Source organism: Oncorhynchus tshawytscha, linkage group LG10, assembly GCF_018296145.1.
Source record: "Oncorhynchus tshawytscha isolate Ot180627B linkage group LG10, Otsh_v2.0, whole genome shotgun sequence".
In the NCBI taxonomy this organism is placed as follows: domain Eukaryota; kingdom Metazoa; phylum Chordata; class Actinopteri; order Salmoniformes; family Salmonidae; genus Oncorhynchus; species Oncorhynchus tshawytscha.
Window position 1 is genome coordinate 23226184 of NC_056438.1, and position 21982 is coordinate 23248165.

At 44.1% G+C, this 21982-nt stretch overlaps 1 protein-coding gene across 4 annotated transcripts in view; it reads left to right on the forward strand.

Annotated features, from left to right (window-relative positions):
- LOC112259969 (multiple PDZ domain protein) overlaps positions 1-21982 on the forward strand; it is a 74532-nt gene that overhangs the window by 19262 nt on the left and 33288 nt on the right. For all 4 annotated transcript variants that reach the window (XM_042328360.1, XM_024434690.2, XM_042328361.1 and 1 more), the window contains exons 12-22: positions 4779-4995; positions 6494-6574; positions 8589-8668; positions 9002-9148; positions 9420-9590; positions 14054-14230; positions 14604-14813; positions 16805-16966; positions 17813-18163; positions 18720-18825; positions 19173-19371. In XM_042328360.1, coding sequence (XP_042184294.1) covers positions 4779-4995; positions 6494-6574; positions 8589-8668; positions 9002-9148; positions 9420-9590; positions 14054-14230; positions 14604-14813; positions 16805-16966; positions 17813-18163; positions 18720-18825; positions 19173-19371 — 1901 coding nt within the window. The remainder of the gene's footprint in view (positions 1-4778; positions 4996-6493; positions 6575-8588; positions 8669-9001; positions 9149-9419; positions 9591-14053; positions 14231-14603; positions 14814-16804; positions 16967-17812; positions 18164-18719; positions 18826-19172; positions 19372-21982) is intronic.

Below are 21982 nucleotides of genomic sequence, written 5' to 3' on the forward strand. Positions count from 1 at the left end.
AAGCTCAGGCAGGTAGATAGATCTACCAGCTCCTGGCTGGCTGGTGGTTTCAGCAGATCCTGGCTGACTGGCAGATCCTGGCTGACTGGCAGATCCTGGCTGACTGGCAGATCTGGAAGAGTCTTGTTGACTGGCAGATCTGGAAGAGTCTTGTTGACTGGCAGATCTGGAAGAGTCTGGTTGACTGGCAGATCTGGAAGAGTCTGGTTGACTGGCAGATCTGGAAGAGTCTGGTTGACTGGCAGATCTGGAAGAGTCTGGTTGACTGGCAGATCTGGAAGAGTCTGGTTGACTGGCAGATCTGGAAGAGTCTGGCTGACTGGTAGATCTGGCGGCGCTGGGCAGACTGGCGGCGCTGGGCAGACTGGCGGCGCTGGGCAGACTGGCGGCGCTGGGCAGACTGGCGATGCTGGGCAGACTGGCGGCGCTGGGCAGACTGGCGGCGCTGGGCATACTGGCGGTGCTGGGCAGACTGGCGGTGCTGGGCAGACTGACGACGCTGGGCAGACTGACGACGCTGGGCAGACTGGCGATGCTGGGCAGACTGGCGATGCTGGGCAGACTGACGGCGCTGGGCAGACTGGCGACGCTGGGCAGACTGGGGGCACTGGCGGCGCTGGGCAGACTGGCGGCACTAGCTGCTCCATATAGGCTGACAGCTCTGGCGGCTTCTTACAGACTGACCGCTCTGGCGGCTCCGGGCTGACTGGCAGCTCCTTGCAGACTGGCAGCTCCTTACAGACTGACAGCTCCGTGCAGACTGACAGCTCCGTGCAGACTGGCAGCTCCTTGCAGACTGGCAGCTCCATGCAGACTGGCAGCTCCATGCAGACTGGCAGCTCCATGCAGACTGGCTGCTCTATGCAGACTGACAGCTCTGGCTGCTTCATGCAGACTGACATCTCTGGCTGCTTCATGTAGACTGACAGCTCTGGCTGCTCCATGCGGACTGACAGCTCTGGCTGCTCCATGTAGACTGACTGCTTCATGCAGACTGGCAGCTCGGGCTGCTTCATGTAGACTGACAGCTCTGGCGGCTTCTTACAGACTGACCGCTCTGGCGGCTCCGGGCTGACTGGCAGCTCCTTGCAGACTGGCAGCTCCTTACAGACTGACAGCTCCGTGCAGACTGACAGCTCCTTGACAGCTCCTTGCAGACTGGCAGCTCCATGCAGACTGGCAGCTCCATGCAGACTGGCAGCTCCATGCAGACTGGCTGCTCTATGCAGACTGACAGCTCTGGCTGCTTCATGCAGACTGACATCTCTGGCTGCTCCATGTAGACTGGCTGCTTCATGCAGACTGGCAGCTCGGGCTGCTTCATGTAGACTGACAGCTCTGGCTGCTCCATGCGGACTGACAGCTCTGGCTGCTCCATGTAGACTGACTGCTTCATGCAGACTGGCAGCTCGGGCTGCTTCATGTAGACTGACAGCTCTGGCTGCTCCATGCAGACTGACAGCTCTGACTGTTCCATGCAGACTGACAGCTCTGGCTGCTTCATGCAGACTGGCAGCTCTGGCTGCTCCATGTAGACTGGCTGCTTCATGCAGACTGGCAGCTCGGGCTGCTTCATGTAGACTGACAGCTCTGGCTGCTCCTTGCAGACTGGCAGCTCCATGCAGACTGGCCGCTCTGGCTGCTCCATGCAGACTGACAGCTCTGGCTGCTTCATGCAGACTGGCAGCTCTGGCTGCTCCATGCAGACTGACAGCTCTGGCTGCTCCATGCAGACTGACAGCTCTGGCTGCTCCATGCAGACTGGCTGCTTCATGCAGACTGGCAGCTCTGGCTGCTCCATGCAGACTGACAGCTCTGGCTGCTCCATGTAGACTGGCTGCTTCATGCAGACTGGCAGCTCGGGCTGCTTCATGTAGACTGACAGCTCTGGCTGCTCCATGCGGACTGACAGCTCTGGCTGCTCCATGTAGACTGACTGCTTCATGCAGACTGGCAGCTCGGGCTGCTTCATGTAGACTGACAGCTCTGGCTGCTCCATGCAGACTGACAGCTCTGACTGTTCCATGCAGACTGACAGCTCTGGCTGCTTCATGCAGACTGGCAGCTCTGGCTGCTCCATGTAGACTGGCAGCTCTGGCTGCGCTGAACAGGCGGGAGACTCCGGCAGCGTAGGAGAGGAGAAAGGCTCTGGCTGCGCTAAACAGGCGGGAGGCTCCGGCAGCGCTGTAGAGGAGAAAGGCTCTGGCTGCGCTAAACAGGCGGGAGGCTCCGGCAGCGCTGTAGAGGAGGAAGGCTCTGGCTGCGCTAAACAGGCGGGAGACTCCGGCAGCGCTGGAGATGAGGAAGGCTCTAACAGCGCTAGATAGGCGGATGACTCCGGCAGCGCAGGAGAGGAGAAAGGCTCTGGCTGCGCTAAACAGGCGGGAGGCTCCGGCAGCGCTGTAGAGGAGGAAGGCTCTGGCTGCGCTGAACAGGCGGGAGGCTCCGGCAGCGCTGGAGATGAGGAAAGCTCTAACAGCGCTAGAGAGGCGAGGCGCACTGTAGGCCTGATGCGTGGTGCTGGTACTGGTGGTACTGGACCGAGGACACGCACAGGAAGCCTGGAGCGGGAGCTGCTACCGGAGGACTGGAGTGTGGAGGTGGCACAGGATGGGCTAGACCGTGAAGGCGTACTGGAGATCTTGAGAGCAGTGTTGGCACAGGATGTGCAAGGCTAGGGATGTGCACAGGAGGCCTGGTGCGTGAGGCTGGCACCAACTTCACCAGCCGACTAACACGCACCTCAGGACGAGTATGGAGCGCTAACCCAGGTGCCATCAAATCCCCAACACGTTCCGTCGGGCGAATTCCATGCAAAAAGCACCAACACAGCAACTCCCTCATTTCTCTCTCCTCCAATTTCCCCATTAACTCCTTCACAGTCTCTGGTTCTGGTCTCCTCCTTGGCTCCTCACGATAAACAGGGAGAGTTGGCTCAGGTCTGACTCCTGACTCTGCCACACTCTCCCTGAGCCCCCCAAGAAATTTTTGGGGCTGATTCTCAGGCTTCCATCCGCTACGCCGTGCTGCCTCCTCATATCTGCGCCTCTCAGCTTTCGCCGCCTCCAGTTCTTCCTTGGGGCGGCGATATTCTCCAGGCTGAGCCCAGGGTCCTTTACCGTCCAGTTCTTCCTCCCATGTCCATTTCTCCAGGTGGTGCAGCCTCTCCCACTGCAGCTGCTGCTGCTCCTGCTGCTGCTGCCTCTGTTGCCTCTCCTGTGGTTCCTGCCTGTTAACACGCTGCTTGGTCCGTTGGTGGTGGGTGATTCTGTAACGGTTTTCTAGTGGTGATGAAGGAGAGTCGGACCAAACTGCAGCGTGTCGATTGCGATCCATATTTATTAAACAAAACGTAAACACGACTAAACACTAAACACGACTAAACACTAAACACGACTAAACAATAAACGTAATGAAAACCGAAAACAGCCTATCTAGTGCAAACTAACAGAGAGTACAAGTAAGACACTAAGGACAATCACCCACGACAAACTCAAAGAATATGGCTGCCTAAATATGGTTCCCAATCAGAGACAACGATAAGCACCTGCCTCTGATTGAGAACCACTCCAGACAGCCATAGACCTTGCTAGACAACCCACTAAGCTACAATCCTAATACCACCACCAAAACCCCAAGACAAACACACCACAATTACAAAAACCCCATGCCACACCCTGGCCTGACCAAATACATAAAGATAAACACAAAATACTTTGACCAGGGCGTGACAATTCATTAACAGTCAATTACCGTGAGACCGGCAGTTATTTTCTTGACAATCACCGGCTGACATAATGTCATGACCGTCACAACTCTAGTCATGACCCTAAATTGAGCATTTACTATTAATGCAAAACCCTTTCTGTGTTACATCCTGAATACATTAATGGATTTGAAGCATGAGCAAATCTTCCATCATGATTTATTTTCTTGTTGTGATGTAGGTTTGTCTATTGGGTGGTACTATTTCTGTGTGTATGGGTGTGCCTGGTATGGGTGTGCCTGTGAGCTTGCTTTCCTATTTGTGTGTTGTCCTGAGAATGTATCCCATAGACTTGGATAGACGACTCACGTGCCACAAAGGCTGTTTAAGTATGGAGAAAGATCTCATTGATGCTTTCCATGCTGTCACAGAAGCTAGTCACCCCAAAACCAATTCTTCCTTTGGCCGCCTCTCCTTCCAGTTCTCTGCTGCCAATGACTGGAACGAACTACAAAAATCTCTGAAACTGGAAACACTTATCTCCCTCACTAGCTTTAAGCACCAACTGTCAGAGCAACTCACAGATTACTGCACCTGTACATAGCCCACCTATAATTTAGCCCAAACAACTACCTCTTTCCCAACTGTATTTAATTTTTATTTATTTATTTATTTTGCTCCTTTGCACCCCATTATTTTTATTTCTACTTTGCACATTCTTCCATTGCAAAACTACCATTCCAGTGTTTTACTTGCTATATTGTATTTACTTTGCCATCATGGCCTTTTTTGCCTTTACCTCCCTTCTCACCTCATTTGCTCACATTGTATATAGACTTGTTTATACTGTATTATTGACTGTATGTTTGTTTTACTCCATGTGTAACTCTGTGTCGTTGTATCTGTCGAACTGCTTTGCTTTATCTTGGCCAGGTCGCAATTGTAAATGAGAACTTGTTCTCAACTTGCCTACCTGGTTAAATAAAGGTAAAATAAAAAATAAAATAAAAAAGCACTCTATTCAACTCCATGATGTATCCATAATCATGACATGAATGATCGCCCCCTGCAGGTGGACGGTAATAACATCCAGGGATACACCAACCAGCAGGCCGTGGAGGTGCTGAGACACACGAGCCAGACAGTTCACCTGAAGCTGATCAGGCGAGGCTTCCGTCCAGAGGATATCCCACCCGCTGTGGTGCCCAGTGTGATCGTAGTCTCACCAACCCCAGGGGGCAGAGACACGACACTGGAGAAGACGGATGTTGTGGACGCCACCACTCAAGGTACCTGTAGTTCATTAGGGGCGGCAGAGTAGCCTAGTGGTTAGAGCATTGGACTAGTAACCGGAAGGTTGCATGTTCAAATTCCAGAGCTGTCTTCTTGCTCCCCCCCTAGCTGACAAGGTACAAATCTGTCATTCTGCCCCTGAACAGGCAGTTAACCCACTGTTCCTAGGCCGTCATTGAAAATAAGAATTTGTTCTTAACTGACTTGCCTAGTTAAATAAAGCTAAAATAAAAAAAATAGGCAGGAAATGGAAGAAAACTGACTTAAACAGGGAGGGACTTCCTGGATTTGTCCCATTAAAAAACACACTCTATTGGGTTTTCCGCGGCAAAGCGGTTTAAAATGTTTTGGCGTGCCCTAATGAACATGACCATGACAACTGCATATTTGATTGACAGTCACATATACCTCCAATCACAGTAGTCTATATTCAAGCCAAACACAGTGCATATATTGCCAAGAAACTGAAGATCTCGTACAACGCTGTGTACTACTCCCTTCACAGAACAGTGCAAACGGGCTTTAACCAGAATAGAAAGAGGAGTGGGAGGCCCCGGTGCACAACTGAGCAAGAGGACAAGTACATTAGTGTCTAGTTTGAGAAACCGACACCTCACAAGTCCTCAACTGGCAGCTTCATTAAATAGTACCTGCAAAACACCAGTCTCAACGTCACCTGTGAAGAGGCGACTCCGGAATGCTGGCCTTCTAGGCAGAGTTGCAAAGTAAAAGCCATATCTCAGACTGGCCAATAAAAAGAAAAGATTAAGATGGGCAAAAGAACACAGACACTGGACAGAGGAACTGATTTTAGATCAGTACTGCTATTCTGAGAAGCTTGAAACATACAGCCCGTGATCACATCCCTGGTGACGCTGCAGGGCTATGCCTACTTGAGGACAGTACACATAACCAAAACATTGCCCTAACTTTAATGGCCTCCATCTACGTAAGGATGGTGAAGCTTCTCTCTACTTGTATCTTCTCACCACAACCACAGCTCCAGATTTAGAAGGCTGTGCGCTCCGCCCAGCTTTAGGAAACCCTGAACTCCTTTAACCTGTAATTGGGCCAGCCTCATACGAACCCCAGTAAACATATGCATAGGAAAATGCACGGCAAAATCAAGTCACATTTTATTGGTCGCATACACATATTTAGCAGATGTTATTGCGGGTGTAGTGAAATAACACAACAATACACATAAATCTGAAAGTACAAACGCACATGTGCATGCTCACACACGCACACACTTGCGCACACTCACACACACTACCCATAATAACACAACCCGTGACGACATAGCCAGCATGTTCGGAGCTGGAACCAGGACTAACTAAAGCAGACCTCTGATGTGTTTGTGTCTTTACCATACAAGACACGATGCACAACCCATGCCATCATAACCACCATGTTCGGGCTGGGAGCAAGATGACTTAACCAAGAGCTCTGCATGTGTGTATTGATGTGTATATATTGTGTACCCTGGTGCAGGTAAGAAACAGTACCAGGCATTGAGTGAGGAATCTGATGTCACCAACGTGAAGGATCAGTTAACTGAGAAGACCAGAGACGGTAAGTGAATCCACTCCCCTGTTATCTGGGGTCCTTTACTAAGTATAGCTAATGGATTGGAATCTGTTTAAAGTATGCTATTGAGGACTGGTTTTAGGCTACTGTGCATTTCAAAAGAACTGAACCAATGCATCTGTAGATGCTCAACAAACTATTAATGCATGTCTATAGATGTTTCCCCTGTTGTAATTCAGCAAAAATGTTGTTGACGCGGGTTTGATCGCCTGTTGATAGTTTGTTGAGCATCTACAGACAGACTATCCAAATGAAGTGTTACCATACATTTCAAATATAATGTGCATGTAGAACATAAGGATCTGAATGTTTTCTCCATAATATATATATATATATTGAAAGATAATTTGAAGTGGTTCTTAAAGTAACGCCTAAACTCTATCAAGTAATGTGTTTGGAGTTGTCCAACTGTAGCCTACCGCTCTGACTCATTGAGTCTGAATCAATCAGATGGGACATAGTAGTTGGTTGAATGTACTTTATACGTCATTCTATTTAAGTCTACACTGAGTGCACAAAACATTAGGAACACCTTCCTAATATTGAGTTGCACTCCCTTTTGCCCTCAGAATAGCATCAATTCATCGGGGCATGGACAACAAGGTGTCAAACTTTCCACAGGGAAAGCTTTTGACACCTTGACTCCAATGCTTCCCACGGTTGTGTCAAGTTGGCTGGAAATCTTTTATCTTGCCCATTCACCCTCTGAAAGGAACACATACACTACTGTACAAAAGTTTGGGGTCACTTAGAATTGTCCTTGTTTTTGAAAGAAAATCACTTTTTTTCCTCCATTAAAATAACATCAAATTGATCAGAAATACAGTGTAGACATTGTTAATGTTGGAATTGACTATTGTAACTGGAAATGGCTGCTTTATTTTTAATGGAATATCTACATAGATGTACAGAGGCCCATTATCAGAAACCATCACTCCTGTGTTCGTATGGCACGTTGTGTTAGCTAATCCAAGTATATCATTTTAAAAGGCTAATTGATCATTAGAAAACCCTTTTGCAAATATGTTAGCACAGCTGAAAACTGTTGTCTGATTAAAGAAGCAATACAACTGGCCTTCTTTAGACTAGTTGAGTATTTGGAGCATCAGCTTTTGTGGGTTCGATTACAGGCTCAAAATGGCCAGAAACAAAGACCTTTCTTCTGAAACTCGTCAGTCTATTGTTCTGTGAAATGAAGGCTATTCCATGCGAGAAATTTCCAAGAAACTTAAGATCTCGTACAACGCTGTGTACTACTCCCTTCACAGAACAGCGCAAACTGGCTTTAACCAGAATAGAAAGAGGAGGGGGAGGCCCCGGTGCACAACTGAGCAAGTGGACAAGTACATTAGTGTCTAGTTTGAGAAACAGACGCCTCGCAATTTCTCAACTGGCAGCTTCATTAAATACTACCCGCAAAACACCAGTCTCAAAGTCAACATTGAAGAGACGACTCCGGGATGCTGGCCTTCTAGGCAGAGTTCCTCTGTCCAGAGTCTGTGTTCTTTTGCCCATCTTAATCTTTTATTTTTATTGACCAGTCTGAGATATGGCTTATTCTTTGCAACTCTGTCTAGAAGGCCAGCATCCCGGAGTCGGCTCTTCACAGTTGACATTGAGACTGGTGTTTTGCAGGTACTATTTAATGAAGCTGCCAGTTGAGTACTTTGGAGTCATCTGTTTCTCAAACTAGATACTCTAATGTACTTGTCCTCTTGCTCAGTTGTGCACCGGGGCCTCCCACTTTCAAATACTAGGATATTTCTTAGTGACCCCAAACCTTTGAACGGTAGGGTACATCTGAATTGTATTGATGCTTAGAAATACTAATTTAACCGCTCTCCTTCCCTTCATCTACACTGATTGAAGTGGATTTAACAGGTGACATCAATAAGGGATCAAAGGTTTCACCTGGAATCACCTGGTCAGTCTGTACTGGAAAGAGGTAGTGTTCCTAATGTTTTTTACACTCATTGTATGGTATGTTGATGTTTTTAAGAAGCAAAGCTAACAGAGGATGAGGAGATAGAGCTGAAGAAGAAGTGGCAGGAGACTCTCGGCCCCAGCAAGGAAGTAGTGGTGAGTTAACAGAAGTAACATCCACCCAAACATAGCCTGTCTCTACTAAATGATACATGGTCATACTTTTTCCTGTTTTACACATTATATTGCAATTGTATAGATGGAAAAGCACTGGTTGCAGAATAAAAACATTATTGTATGTGTTGTAAATAAAAAATATTGTTTGTTTTTAAAAAAAACGACTATATTGCCACACTAGGTAAATTGAATGCTGATCATTATAGGACAATTTCATAAGATGTGCAAAAGCATATTTTTTTTTTACTATGAAAAAGCTTCATAGTATTTTTGTGCCAACTGAGTTGTGCCCACCTGTTGTGCCCTTGACAGGTTGCCCAAGTGGAGAAGTTCAGTGAGAGCAGTGGTCTGGGAATCAGTCTGGATGCCAACAGCGGGCACCACTACATCCGCTCCGTCCTGCCGGAGGGGCCAGTGGGACGCTGTGGGAAACTCTTCAGTGGGGACGAACTGCTCGAAGTAAGGGACACCGCCAATAGTGAGAACATGATGAACAACCGTTAGCCTGGAACTTAGTTAGTGCACAAATTCTTCAACCACTGATATCAAATTTGAAAGTGCCTAAATTCCTTGGATATATGTAGAGTTTACCATGAATAGGATCTCTGCGAGCGTGGGAACATTGCCTTTAAAAACAGCAATGCCCTATAACCTTTAATCGGATTGAATCCTGGCATGAGTGACTCAACGTAAGTGTTGACCATTGGATGTGTGTGCCCACCCCTCTCAGGTTAATGGAATATCCCTGATTGGTGAGACCCACAAGGAAGTGGTGAGCATTCTGAAGGAGCTGCCTGTCTGTGTCTACATGACTTGCTGTAGGCCCGCCCCTCTCCTGAAGAGTGACAGGGATTCTGGCCAACCGGGGTTGGATGAATTTGCTACTGAACCTATAATGAAGGTACTTCCCCACTCTGCTTTGATGTTCTTGATCATAAGTTGTTAGTGAAAATACTCACCTGCTATGGATTTACATTATTTGCCATCGCATGGTTGGAGAGTTATTTACCCGGTAGAACCCAGAGAGTGTTCTTCAATGGAAGCTTTTCTAACATCAGATATGTACAGTGTGATGTCCCTCAGGGCAGTTGCCTTGGGCCTTTCACTCTTTTATATTTTTACAAATAATTTGCCACTGGTCTTACATGAAGCTGGAATTAATATGTATGCTTATGATTCCACACTCTACATGACAGCACCCAAAGGGAGTGAGCTCATTGACCTTCTAAATAGGAAGTTATGGTCAGTATCAGAATGGGTCATTAATAGCAAACTGGTCTTAATTATATCTAAAACTAAAAGCATTGTATATGGTTCAAAACTTTCTCTAAGACCTAAACCTCAACTGGAGTTGTGCATAAAGGGTGTGACCATTGAGCAAGTTGAGGAAGCTACATTCCTAGGTATAACATTGAATGGTCAATTATCATGGTCAAGTCATTTTACTTTACTGTACTAGTTATTCAGGCTCTGGTCTTGTCCCATCTTGATTACTGTCCAGTAATATAGTAAAGTGCAGCAAAGAAAGACCTAGCAAAGCTGTAGCTGGCTCCAAGCAGAGCAGCACGCTTTCCCCTTAACTGCACATACAGAACTAACAATAACAACATACATGGCAGTCTTTCCTGGTTGAGTGTTGACGAGAGATTAACTGCAGACAATTCCAGATTGTTTGCATAATCAAATAACCTACAGCTCAGACACCCATACAGTTGAAGTCGGAAATGTACATACACTTAGGTTGGAGTCATTTGGAACTTGTTTTTCAACCTCTCAACAAAACTATAGTTTTGGCAAGTCGGTTAGGACATCTACTTTGTGCATGACAAAAGTCATTTTTCCAACAATTGTTTACAGACAGATTATTTCACTTATAATTCACAGTATCACAATTCCAGTGGGTCAGAAGTTTGCATACACTAAGTTGACTGTGCCTTTAAACAGCTTGGAAAATTCCAGAAAATGATGTCATGGCTTTAGAGGCTTCTGATAGGCTAATTGACATCATTTGAGTCAATTGGAGGTGTACCTGTGGATGTATTTCAAGGCCTACCTTCAAACTCAGTGCCTCTTTGCTTGACATCATGGGGAAATCAACCAAGACCTCCGAAAAAATGATTGTAGACCTCCACAAGTTTGGTTCTTCCTTGGGCACAATTTCCAAACGCCTGAAGGTACCACGTTCATCTGTACAAACAATAGTACGCAAGTATAAACACCATGGGACCACGCAGTCGTCATACCACTCAGGAAGGAGATGCGTTCTGTCTCCTAGAGATGAACATACTTTGATGCGAAAAGTGCAAATCAATCCCAGAACAACAGTAAAGGACCTTGTGAAGATGCTGGAGGAAACAGGTACGAAATATCTATATCCACAGTCCTATATCGACATAACCTGAAAGGCCGCTCGGCAAGGAGGAAGCCACTGCTCCAAAACCACCATAAAAAAGCCAGACTATGGTTTGCAACTGCACATGGGGACAAAAATGGTACTTTTTGGAGAAATGTCCTCTGGTCTGATGAAACAAAAATATAACTGTTTAGCCATAATGACCATTGTTATGTTTGGAGGAAAAAGGGGGAAGCTTGCAATCCCAACTGTGAAGCACGGGGGTGGCAGCATCATTTTGTGGGGGTGCTTTGCTGCAGAAGGGACTGATGCACTTCACAAAATAGATCACGAGGAAAGAAGATTATGCGGATATATTGAAGCAACATATCAAGACATCATCAGTAAGTTAAAGCTTGGTCGCAAATGGGTCTTCTAAATGGACAATGTCCCCAAGCATACTTCCAAACTTGTGGCAAAATGGCTTAAGGACAACAAAGTCAAGGAATTGGAGTGGACATCACAAAGCCCTGACCTCAATCCCATAGAAAATTTGTGGGCAGAACTGAAAAAGCGTGTGCTAGCAAGGAGGCCTACAAACCTGACTCAGTTACACCAGCTCTGTCAGGAGGAATGGGCCATAAATTCACCCAACTTATTGTGGGAAGCTTGTAGAAGTCTACCCAAAATGTTTGTCCCAAGTTAAACAATTTAAAGGCAATGCTACCAAATACTAATTGAGTGTATGTAAACTTCTGACCCACTGGGAATGTGATGAAAGAAATAAAATCTGAAATCTTTCTCTCTACTATTATTCTGTCATTTCACATTCTTAAAATAAATTGGTGATCCTAGCTGACCGAAGACAGGGATTTTTTACTAGGATTAAATGCCAGGAATGGTGAAAAACTGTACATACCCCACAAGACAAAGCGAATCCAAAACAAATTCATGGCAACGCGTTTCATTATATAGTGTCCAAGTTCCTTTCTGTTCAAGACAGTCGTGAACAGGGCACGACAATGCCTATTCCTCCTCAGGAGACTGAAAAGATTTGGCATGGGTCGTCAGATCCTTATAAAGTTCTACAGCTGCACAATCGAGAGCATCCTGACTGGTTGCATCACCGCCTGGTATGGCAACTGCTCTGCCTTGGACCGCAAGGCAATACAGAGGGTAGTGTGTACGGCCCAGTACATCACTGGGGCCAAGCTTCCTGCCATCCAGGACCTCTATATCAGGCGGTGTCAGTGGTATCCAATTGTTAGTAGCCCTAAAAATGTCTACCCCAGCCACCCTAGTCATGGACCGTTTTCTCTGCTACCGCACGGCAAGCAGTACCGGAGTGCCAAGTCTAGGTCCAAAATGCTTCTTAACAGCTTCTTTGACTCCTGAAAAGCCATATGACTCCTGAAAAGCCATATGACTCCTGAAAAGCCATATGACTCCTGAAAAGCCATATGACTCCTGAAAAGGGAATCAAATGGCTACCCGGACTATTTGCATTCACCCCCCAGCCGCATTTTCACGCTGCTGCTCCTCTTTGTTTATTATCTATGCACAGTCACTTTACCTCTACCTCCATGTTAATTGTTTACTCCATGTGTAACTCTGTGTTGTCTGTTCACACTGCTATCTATGCTTTATCTTGGCCAGGTCGCAGTTGCAAATGAGAACTTGTTCTCAACTAGCCTACCTGGTTAAATAAAGGTGAAATAAAAAAAATAAAAATAAAATATTACCTCAATTACCTCGACTAACCTTTGCCCCCCGCACATTGACTCTGTACCGGCACCCCCTGTATATAGCCTCGCTACTGTCATGTTATTGTTGCTCTTTAATTATTTATTTTTTGTATATTTATTTTCTACGTTCAATTTATTTGTGTAAATACTTTCTTAGCACTTATTTTTCTTAACTGCATTGTTGGTTAATAGCTTGTAAGTAAGCATTTCACTGTAAGGTCTACTATACCTGTTGTATTTGGCGCATGTGACAAATACAATTTGATTTGACACTTTAAACCCCCTATGCAGCTTTGAGACCATTCTTTCAAAGTCATTGAGATCTCTTCTTCTAGCCGCGGTAGCCAAAATAATGGGCAACTGGGCATTTGTATATATGACCCTGATCCTGATGTGATGTTTTAATTACTCAGTTAAATCAGGAACCACACTTGTGTGGAAGCACCTGCTTGAAATATACTTTCTATCCCTCATTTACTCAAGTGTTTTCTTTGTTTATGTTTTCTTTATTTTAGATGCTGTTGACATTACCATTATTACATACTGAATTTTTTAAAACTGTCAGTGTTCCAGTAACTGTCATGGCAGAGTCAATGCTTACTAGCCTAAACATAATGCAATATAACATGCATGTTTGGGGTCAATGCATGTTTGGGGTCAATGCAGATTTCAATTCAGTCATATACTTTGTTCATTTTAGCAAGTGAATTGTTTAGGATGTGATTTGAAAACTGAAGGTAAAGCCAGAAAGTCCTTCACAAAATGGTCGGTGTTGGACATACAGTAGCATACAGTAAACACTGTTTTCCCCCACCCTTTGAAATTGAATGGCTGTTTGGGAATCAACATCAGTAAGTCCTCCTACTTCACTCCTCCACCCTCATCCATTAGTTTAACACAGTCTGTCCAATGCTCTGCCGGGCCTCCAGATTGGCAATGATGACGGATTAAGATTTAGGATTAGGAAGGACGCTGACTCTTTATTAACACCAATCCATGTAAAGTAATACCTCCGGTACTGTGACAATACATGAGATAAGGCAATAGTAGCCAGGGACACAAAGGAAACCTGCATTTGAATTTTGGAATTCTCCTCAGCTCATCAGATGCCTCAGTTCAGGGAAAAACAATAAAACATACAGCACTTCTGCTTAGCATCCAAAGATTCCCTTTAATGTGCTGCCAAAGATCTTATGAAAAGGTACTCGTGGAATACCAGCAGCCTATGGGCTCGGAGTTGGTGAGGAATGTGTGCACTGGGATGATATCGAGGGTTTATCTCTGCAGATACAGGGAGACCTCGGCAGTTTCCTGGTTTTCGAAGGTTCCGAGGGGGTGGCGACGAGGGAAAATGTAACAGATGAGACACTCGGAGCTCCTTTGGCCATGTGGGAGACGGAGATACAGGACATTGAGCTGGAGAAGGGTGAGAGCGGACTGGGATTCAGCATCTTGGACTACCAGGTGGGATTTCTGATTAGGAATTATGGGAATGATTATCATAGGAATGATACGCTTTTGTTGTGGGTCGTTCCTGTCTTCTTACTTTGGGAGGAAGTGGTCACGTGAGCTTTAGGGCCGTTGCCCACCTGGAAATGAAGTTCAACAAATAGCATAAGTGACTAAATATACTGCAATGCGCTGTTTTTTTCCATGTAGATTGAAACTAAGTTGCTTACTCTTATTTTTGTTAAAAGTAATAACTTGTGATTTACAGAACATTCAGAATAAACAAATCCTCCAAATAAAAGTGAACGGTACATTTTCGTCCTTGTTGGTATAATGGATTATCTGTTGAGTGCATCCATTGACATCACTGACACAGATCTTGTCGTAGGACCCAATGGATCCTGCCAAGACGGTGATTGTGATTCGCTCTCTGGTGTCTGAAGGAGTGGCAGAACAGGATGGCAGGCTATTGCCAGGTGACCGGCTCATGTTCGTCAACAGCACCAACCTGGACAACGCCAGTCTGGAGGACGCTGTCCAGGCATTGAAGGGGGCTAACATCGGCACGGTCCACATTGGGGTGGCCAAACCACTACCTGTAAGGAAACCCTATTGTGAGGTCTGTCCTATGGAGAGACTAGTATGGTGTGTGTGCGTGCGTCCGTGTTTTATATGTACAGTGAGCTCCAGAAGTATTGGGACAGTGACCGTTCTTGTTTTGGCTATGTACTCCAGCATTTTGGATTTGAAATGATGCAATGACTACGAGGTTAAAGTGCAGACTTAAAGTGCAGACTCAGATTTAATTTTTGTGTATTTTCATCCATATCATGTGAACTGTTTAAAATTCCATCACTTTTTGTACATAGTCCCTTCATTTTAGGGGACCGAAAGTCATTATTGCGTGCCAGGAATGTGGGACCAAATACTAAACTTTTTGACTACTTTAATACACACAAGTGAATTAGTCCCAATACTTTTGGTCCCCTAAAATGGGGGGAACATGTACACAAAGTGCAGTAATTTCTAAACCGTTCACCTGATATTAATGAAAATGCCCTCAAATTAAAGTTGACAGTCTGCACTTTAACCTCGCAGTCATTGTATCATTTCAAATTCAAAGTGCTGGAGTACAGAGTCACAACAACAAAACATGTCACTGTCCCAATACTTTTGGAGCTCACTGTATATGAGCATTTGTGTGTGTGTGGGCGCTCAGCATTTGTGTGCGTTTTCTCTCTGGTGTGTGGCCACCCAATAATGAGGGCTCATCTTACAGATGTCTTGAATTTTTCATGCTGAGACAGTAGAGTTAGGCTACATGCTAATGCTGACATACTCACCTCTAAGCTCCCTGGCAACAGCATAGGGCAGCACAAATATCTCTGCCTTTTGTGTCATATTGCTTTATTATTGCATTTTGAGCCACCTTGGAGTCCGTGTACATAAATGCATTGAGGCAGCTGTCAAAATAAGGGTTTTCCCACAAACATATTCACCACCTGAGGGATTACTTGTCTAGTCTTTCTGTGAAAATTGGTTGCATTCTTTCAGCTTCAGAGTTATATTTCTCTATTGGGCTTGCCATTAGATTATGATGAGAACATACAGTAAGTTCTGGCTCTGATGTCAAGGTTGTTGCATGTCCAGTGGATTACATTGTTTTTGTGAAGCCTCTGGAGTTATCGAGCTTTCCTGCAGCTCCTGGAATGTGTTTTTTTTTTTTGAGGGAGGGGGGGGGGTGTTATTTTTGTTGTATTGCTTCTCAAAATTGAGTTTGACTGGTATAAGCCTCTAATAGCTTCTCCAATCTTTCCCTCTTTTCTCTATATCTCTCGCTCGCCGGGCATTGCGCTAGATACAATCAAGATTAAACAGCCCATTTAAAGCAATCTGTGGCAAAACTCCAAGAAATTATCTATTTTGAAGTCAAGTACAACAAATAACCAAGTACAACTTGTCACCAAACTATTACAAAAGTAGAGACCAAACCATGGAGACCAAATCAAACCAATAAAACTCACACTCCTTTCGCTACTAACAACTTCAACAAAAAATGTTAACAACTCCAATCAAATTTGGCTTGGAATTTGTCGACAATGATTGGAATTTCCTATGTGTTCGGATATTTTCCATTTACAGCCCTGTCTCCACAGCCATACAATGAAGAGGGCAGTCCGTTGTCATTCTCGGGAATCTGTTCTTTTATATTCAACGCTCTGCTGGTTAAAGAGAGAGATGAGGAGCCAGCAGAGGGCCACCGTTTCTGGGCAGAGCCTGCATTGGTTAGTTGCCGTTGGGGACAAGTCAAACGAATCAATGAAATTGAGGGACAAGGGAAAAAACAACCAATCAAAATTAGACACATGGTAACCATTGTGACTTCTAAAATGCGTCCTTTAAAATATTCTATCAAGGGAATTTAATTTAATTTGTAACTCTAATCAAATTTGAGCAACAAAAAACAATGTATCCTTTTGAAATGGCTCTGATGGCACCCACACAGCTATCTGTGATTGGATAGCTCATCCATGGCATAGAGAGACATATTCCCCATCCAATTCACTACATTGACATTCTTTAATGCAGATTGACTCCAATGAGGTAGACCTGACCGACGAGAGGGTGTTGGCGCATCGCTTCTCTGGCGAGGAGGATGACACCTTCCAGGCATCCATGATTGCCCTCCATGGCAGCACCTGCAGCGCTGACCTGTCCTACCAGATGATCTTTCAGTCCTCCACACCCAAGGTAGGCCAACAAACTTGCACTGTGGCTAGCTAAGTCAATTTTAGAGCCATTACAGTCAGCAATTTTAGAAAGCTTGTTTCAAAGCAAAAGCAGTATCGGTATGGTCAGGTCATTTATTTGAATTTCATTGGAGCAATTGCAAGCTACTGCCTTTTTCACTAAGAAAACTCCTCACGTAATCAAAATAAGTTAGAAGTACATTAGAAGTACTGTACTATCTATAGTTGTTTACCTTCTTCAAACGGGCGGCTATATTGAAGTGATACAAAGTTTATTTTGTTGTTAACCCCTTTGCATGTACTGTATGTTGCCTGTTTTTGTTGTTGAGCTTTGTCTTGGAGTACTGTCCCCAGACTCCTTATGGATGAATGGTTGAGTGTTTTTTAGATTAGTATCTACCTATATACTGCACTGCACCGTAACAAGATATGACTACCCTATTAGAATTAAATGGTCTGTTGCGTGCTTCAGTCCTGCTCTCAGCATTCCTGCTTGTTACAGTTCTTCCAAATAGTTTGCTCTCCCAGGGATTTATTTTTCCAAGTTTTATATTGCCATCTCAGATGCTTAAGGAATCGCTGAAGAGATTCATTGCAACACAGTCCGGGCCTCATGAAATATATCTAGGATGATAATAAAGAGATATTTGGTGCATCGCACACTCTAAAACAGGATCATCTGTAATTATCGCTATTCCCCATCTGTCACTGATGGCTTTTCAATGGCTCATTACGAGGAGTGCAGAACGGCGACTGAGGTAGACGAAAACCCCCCTAGTTGGGTGATTGTGAAACTAACGAGGTGTAACCTCCATTTTGGCTCGTCTGGTTTGTTTTACCTACATAGCGGAATGCTCGTCTGGACTTGTTGACCGAACATCCCTTCGTGACGTTGTCCTGCCTCGCAGACGACACTGAACCCTTTTCCCCGGAGGAGAAGCACATCGCTTTCCCCCTGCCCAGGAGTATTGGAAGTCACACCCTAATGATTGACAACAACACACTAGCTATCTCCGATCAGTACCTGGCGCATCAATTAACCCAATTGGAGCCGTCAGATCTGTCGAACTCGTGCAGTCCGTACACTGACCCCGAGCCCGGTTTGAATGATTTGGGGGAGCCAATGCAGTCTCTTCGTTTTCCGGTGGAGCCCACCATGGTCGTTGCAGACATAGGGGAGATGGAATGCTTAATGAAGGTAAACCAGCCTTCATCTAAAGAGCTGTGCCATCTGTCGGTTTGCCATCAAATGTCATTAAGTGTGCCTCATAATCAAACAATCATGTGTAAATTGGTCATCAGGAACTTGAAATGCAACAAGTTACGTTTAACAAATGTTGAAATGCAGTACGACTCTTCACAGGCCAATGTGAAATTAATTGGATTTACGAGAATAATGGCTAGTATGTTTTGTCTAACAGTTTTAAACATTCAACTTTTTACTAGAATCGAATTTCTAGGTATTACATGCCGAAGGTAATGCCATAACAGAAAATAAATTAAGATAAATCCCTTCCTTACCTTGTATGTTTGATTCCCTGGCCTTTACTAATCGTTCCCACGTAACCTCCCTGGTAGTTTAGATTAACTCTGTCACAATTATTTTATTTACATTTTGTACCAAAACTTCCTCCATAGAAAATATTTTATAATTTAAACTCAATGTCATTCTGTCACAATTTGGATTTTGTACCATTAGAAAATATAAAGAAATGTGATTAATGAATACTTTTTATTGAATCGTCATTCTCAAGGGGGATGAGCCATCTGTAAAGCAGTCCAAAGAGGAAGGGGAGATTAGAACCACTGGGAGTAATTTTGAAAGGACAATCACTGTTGTCAAGGGCAACTCCAGTCTCGGTTTGTATTAATACTTTGGCAATATGCTGTATATTCCTATATTTCTTTTTCTAAATGTCAGCCCTGATGAGAGATTGCTGTGAAGAGAACAACATTCACTTTTTAATAAATCATTCCTCTTTACAACTCAACATTTTATGTAAATAATGCAATATCTGTTGCATTGTGGTCTTTCTGTCTGTTAAGGTTGTTGGATATTAACTATGATATTATCTATGTGGATCTCCAGCGCATCAACATTATTAACACATGATTAAAGATTGAACACATTACACATAAATGTGGGGGAATGTATTACGTATAGGTTCCAGGTCTTTGAGAATGTTGTCTCTGTGTCTACCTTACAGGAATGACGGTGAGCGCCGTCAAGGATGGCTTGGGGATGCACATCCGCAGCATCATCCACGGAGGCTCCATCAGCCGAGACGGCCGTCTGGGGGTGGGCGACCTCATCCTGGCCATCAACGGCGAGCCCACGGCCAACCTGACCAATACACAGGCCCGCGCCATGCTCCGGAGACACTCCCTCATCGGGCCAGACATGGGGTAAGGACCCGGGCTATGCACTATGTTCAGTGTTTTGGAACCTTGTCCTTGGAAACCTGTTATATGGTTTCACTATAGGGCTTTGTTAAAATATCCCAACTACAGCATATACAGTTGAAGTCAGAAATGTACATACACTTAGGTTGGAGTCATTAAAACTTGTTTTTCAACCTCTCCACAAATTTCTTGTTAACAAATCACAGTTTTGGCAAGTCGGTTAGGACTTCTACTTTGTGCATGACACAAATAATTTTACCAACAATTGTTTACAGGCAGATTATTTCACTTATAATTCACTGTATCACAATTCCAGTGGGTCAGAAGTTTGCATACACTAAGTTGACTGTGCCTTTAAACAGCTCGGAAAATTCCAGAAAATGATGTCATGGCTTTAGAAGCTTCTGATAGGCTAATTGACATCATTTGAGTCAATTGGATGGTGTACCTGTGGATGTATTTCAAGGCCTACCTTCAAACTCAGTGCCTCTTTGCTTGACATCATGGGGAAAAAATCTAAAGAAATTAGCCAAGACCTCAGAAAAAATTATTGTAGACCTCCACAAGTCTGGTTCATCCTTGGGAGCAATTTCCAAACGCCTGAAGGTACCACGTTCATCTGTACAAACAATAGTACGCAAGTATAAACACCATGGAACCACACAGCTGTCATACCACTCAGGAAGGATATGCGTTCTGGTGTGAAAAGTGCAAATCAATCCCAGAACAACTGTAAAGGACCTTGTGAAGATGCTGGAGGAAACGGGTACAAAAGTATCTATATCCACAGTAAAACTAGTCCTCTAGCGACATAACCTGAAAGGCCACTCAGCAAGATAGAAGTCATAAAAAAGCCAGACTACAGTTTGCAACTGCACATGGGAACAAAGATTGTACTTTTTGGAGAAATGTCCTCTGGTCTGATGAAACAAAAATAGAACTGTTTGGCCATAATGACCATCGTTATGTTTGCAGGCAAAAGGGGGATGCTTGCAGGCCGAAGAACATCATCACAACCGTGAAGCACGGGGGTGGCAGCATCATGTTGTGGGGGTGCTTTGCTGCAGGAGGGATTGGTGCACTTCACAAAATAGATGGCATCATGAGGATGGAAAATGTATGTGGATATATTGAAGCAACTTCTCAAGACATCAGTCAGGAAGTTAAAGCTTGGTTGCAAATGGGTCTTCCAAATGGACAATGTCCCCAAGCATACTTCCAAAGTTGTTGCAAAATGGCTTAAGGACAACAAAGTCAAGGAATTGGAGTGCCCATCACAAAGCCCTGACCTCAATCCCATAGAAAATTTGTGGGCAGATCTGAAAAAGTGTGTGCGAGCAAGGAGGCCTACAAATCTGACTCAGTTACACCAGCTCTGTCAGGAGGAATGGGCCATAAATTCACCCAACTTATTGTGGGAAGCTTGTAGAAGTCTACCCAAAATGTTTGTCCCAAGTTAAACAATTTAAAGGCAATGCTACCAAAATACTAATTGGGTGTATGTAAACTTCTGACCCACTGGGAATGTGATGAAAGAAATAAAAGCTGAAATAAATCTTTCTCTCTACTATTATTCTGTTATTTCACATTCTTAAAATAAAGTGGTGATCCTAACTGACCAAAGACATGGATTTTTTACTCGGATTAAATGTCAGGAATTGTGAAACTGAATTTACATTTATTTGGCTAAGGTGTATGTAAACTTATGACTTCAACTGTACATACATGGCAGATTTCACCTCAAATGTATTATCTCTAGATTCCCTACACATGTACACACACTTTTTTTATGTTACAATGTAAAAGTCAGATGATTTTTACATAGACACACTATTATACAATCAGATAAATGGTGCCTGACTTCACACTAAATGCCTCTTGATCAAATGTGGAATTTAAATTTGTTGTTATGTAAATGATTTGGTGGCTTTTTCTACAGCCTATGTGTACAATTATGATCAAGTCAAGCATTGAGTTAAGCTTCGTAGTGTTTTGCATTTGAGTAAATTGTGCCAAATGATCCCATTAATGTAATTTGTTCTGCACCTCTCGTAGAAATATTATCTTCTCCTAGTACATCTCCCACACAACAGCTAACCAAAGCCATTCAAATACACATTTAATTGAACTGAATTGAGATGCATACCTCAGAAACAACACCTGACAATGAATGTGTAGTAAACATTATAATGCAGTAGAGTCGTTGAGGAGCTCAGTTTAATTTTAACAATGCACTTATTGTCGATAGTAGGAAATGTCATTGTAATCCAGTGTTGTGAGTCATAGACCACCTTAATATCACTAAAAGTTGTGCCATGCAAAGCATGATAGAATGTTCATATGTAGGATCTTAATTTGAGCCAGTTTGCTAGAGGCAGGGAAATACTCCTGCAGCTACAGGAAATTTGAATTATTCTGTGGATTGTAATTAATGGACATTTTTGCAGGGGTTGATACGTTTCTCGTGAGGGAAAATCAACTCTGAAATTTCAAAGTTGAAATTGCAAACTTCAGAAACCCTTTTAAACCTCAAATAAACTACAAGTTTAACATGTTCTGCCTTGCAGAAAAGTTCTCCTGCAACAGGGTGATCAAATTAAGATCCTACATCTGT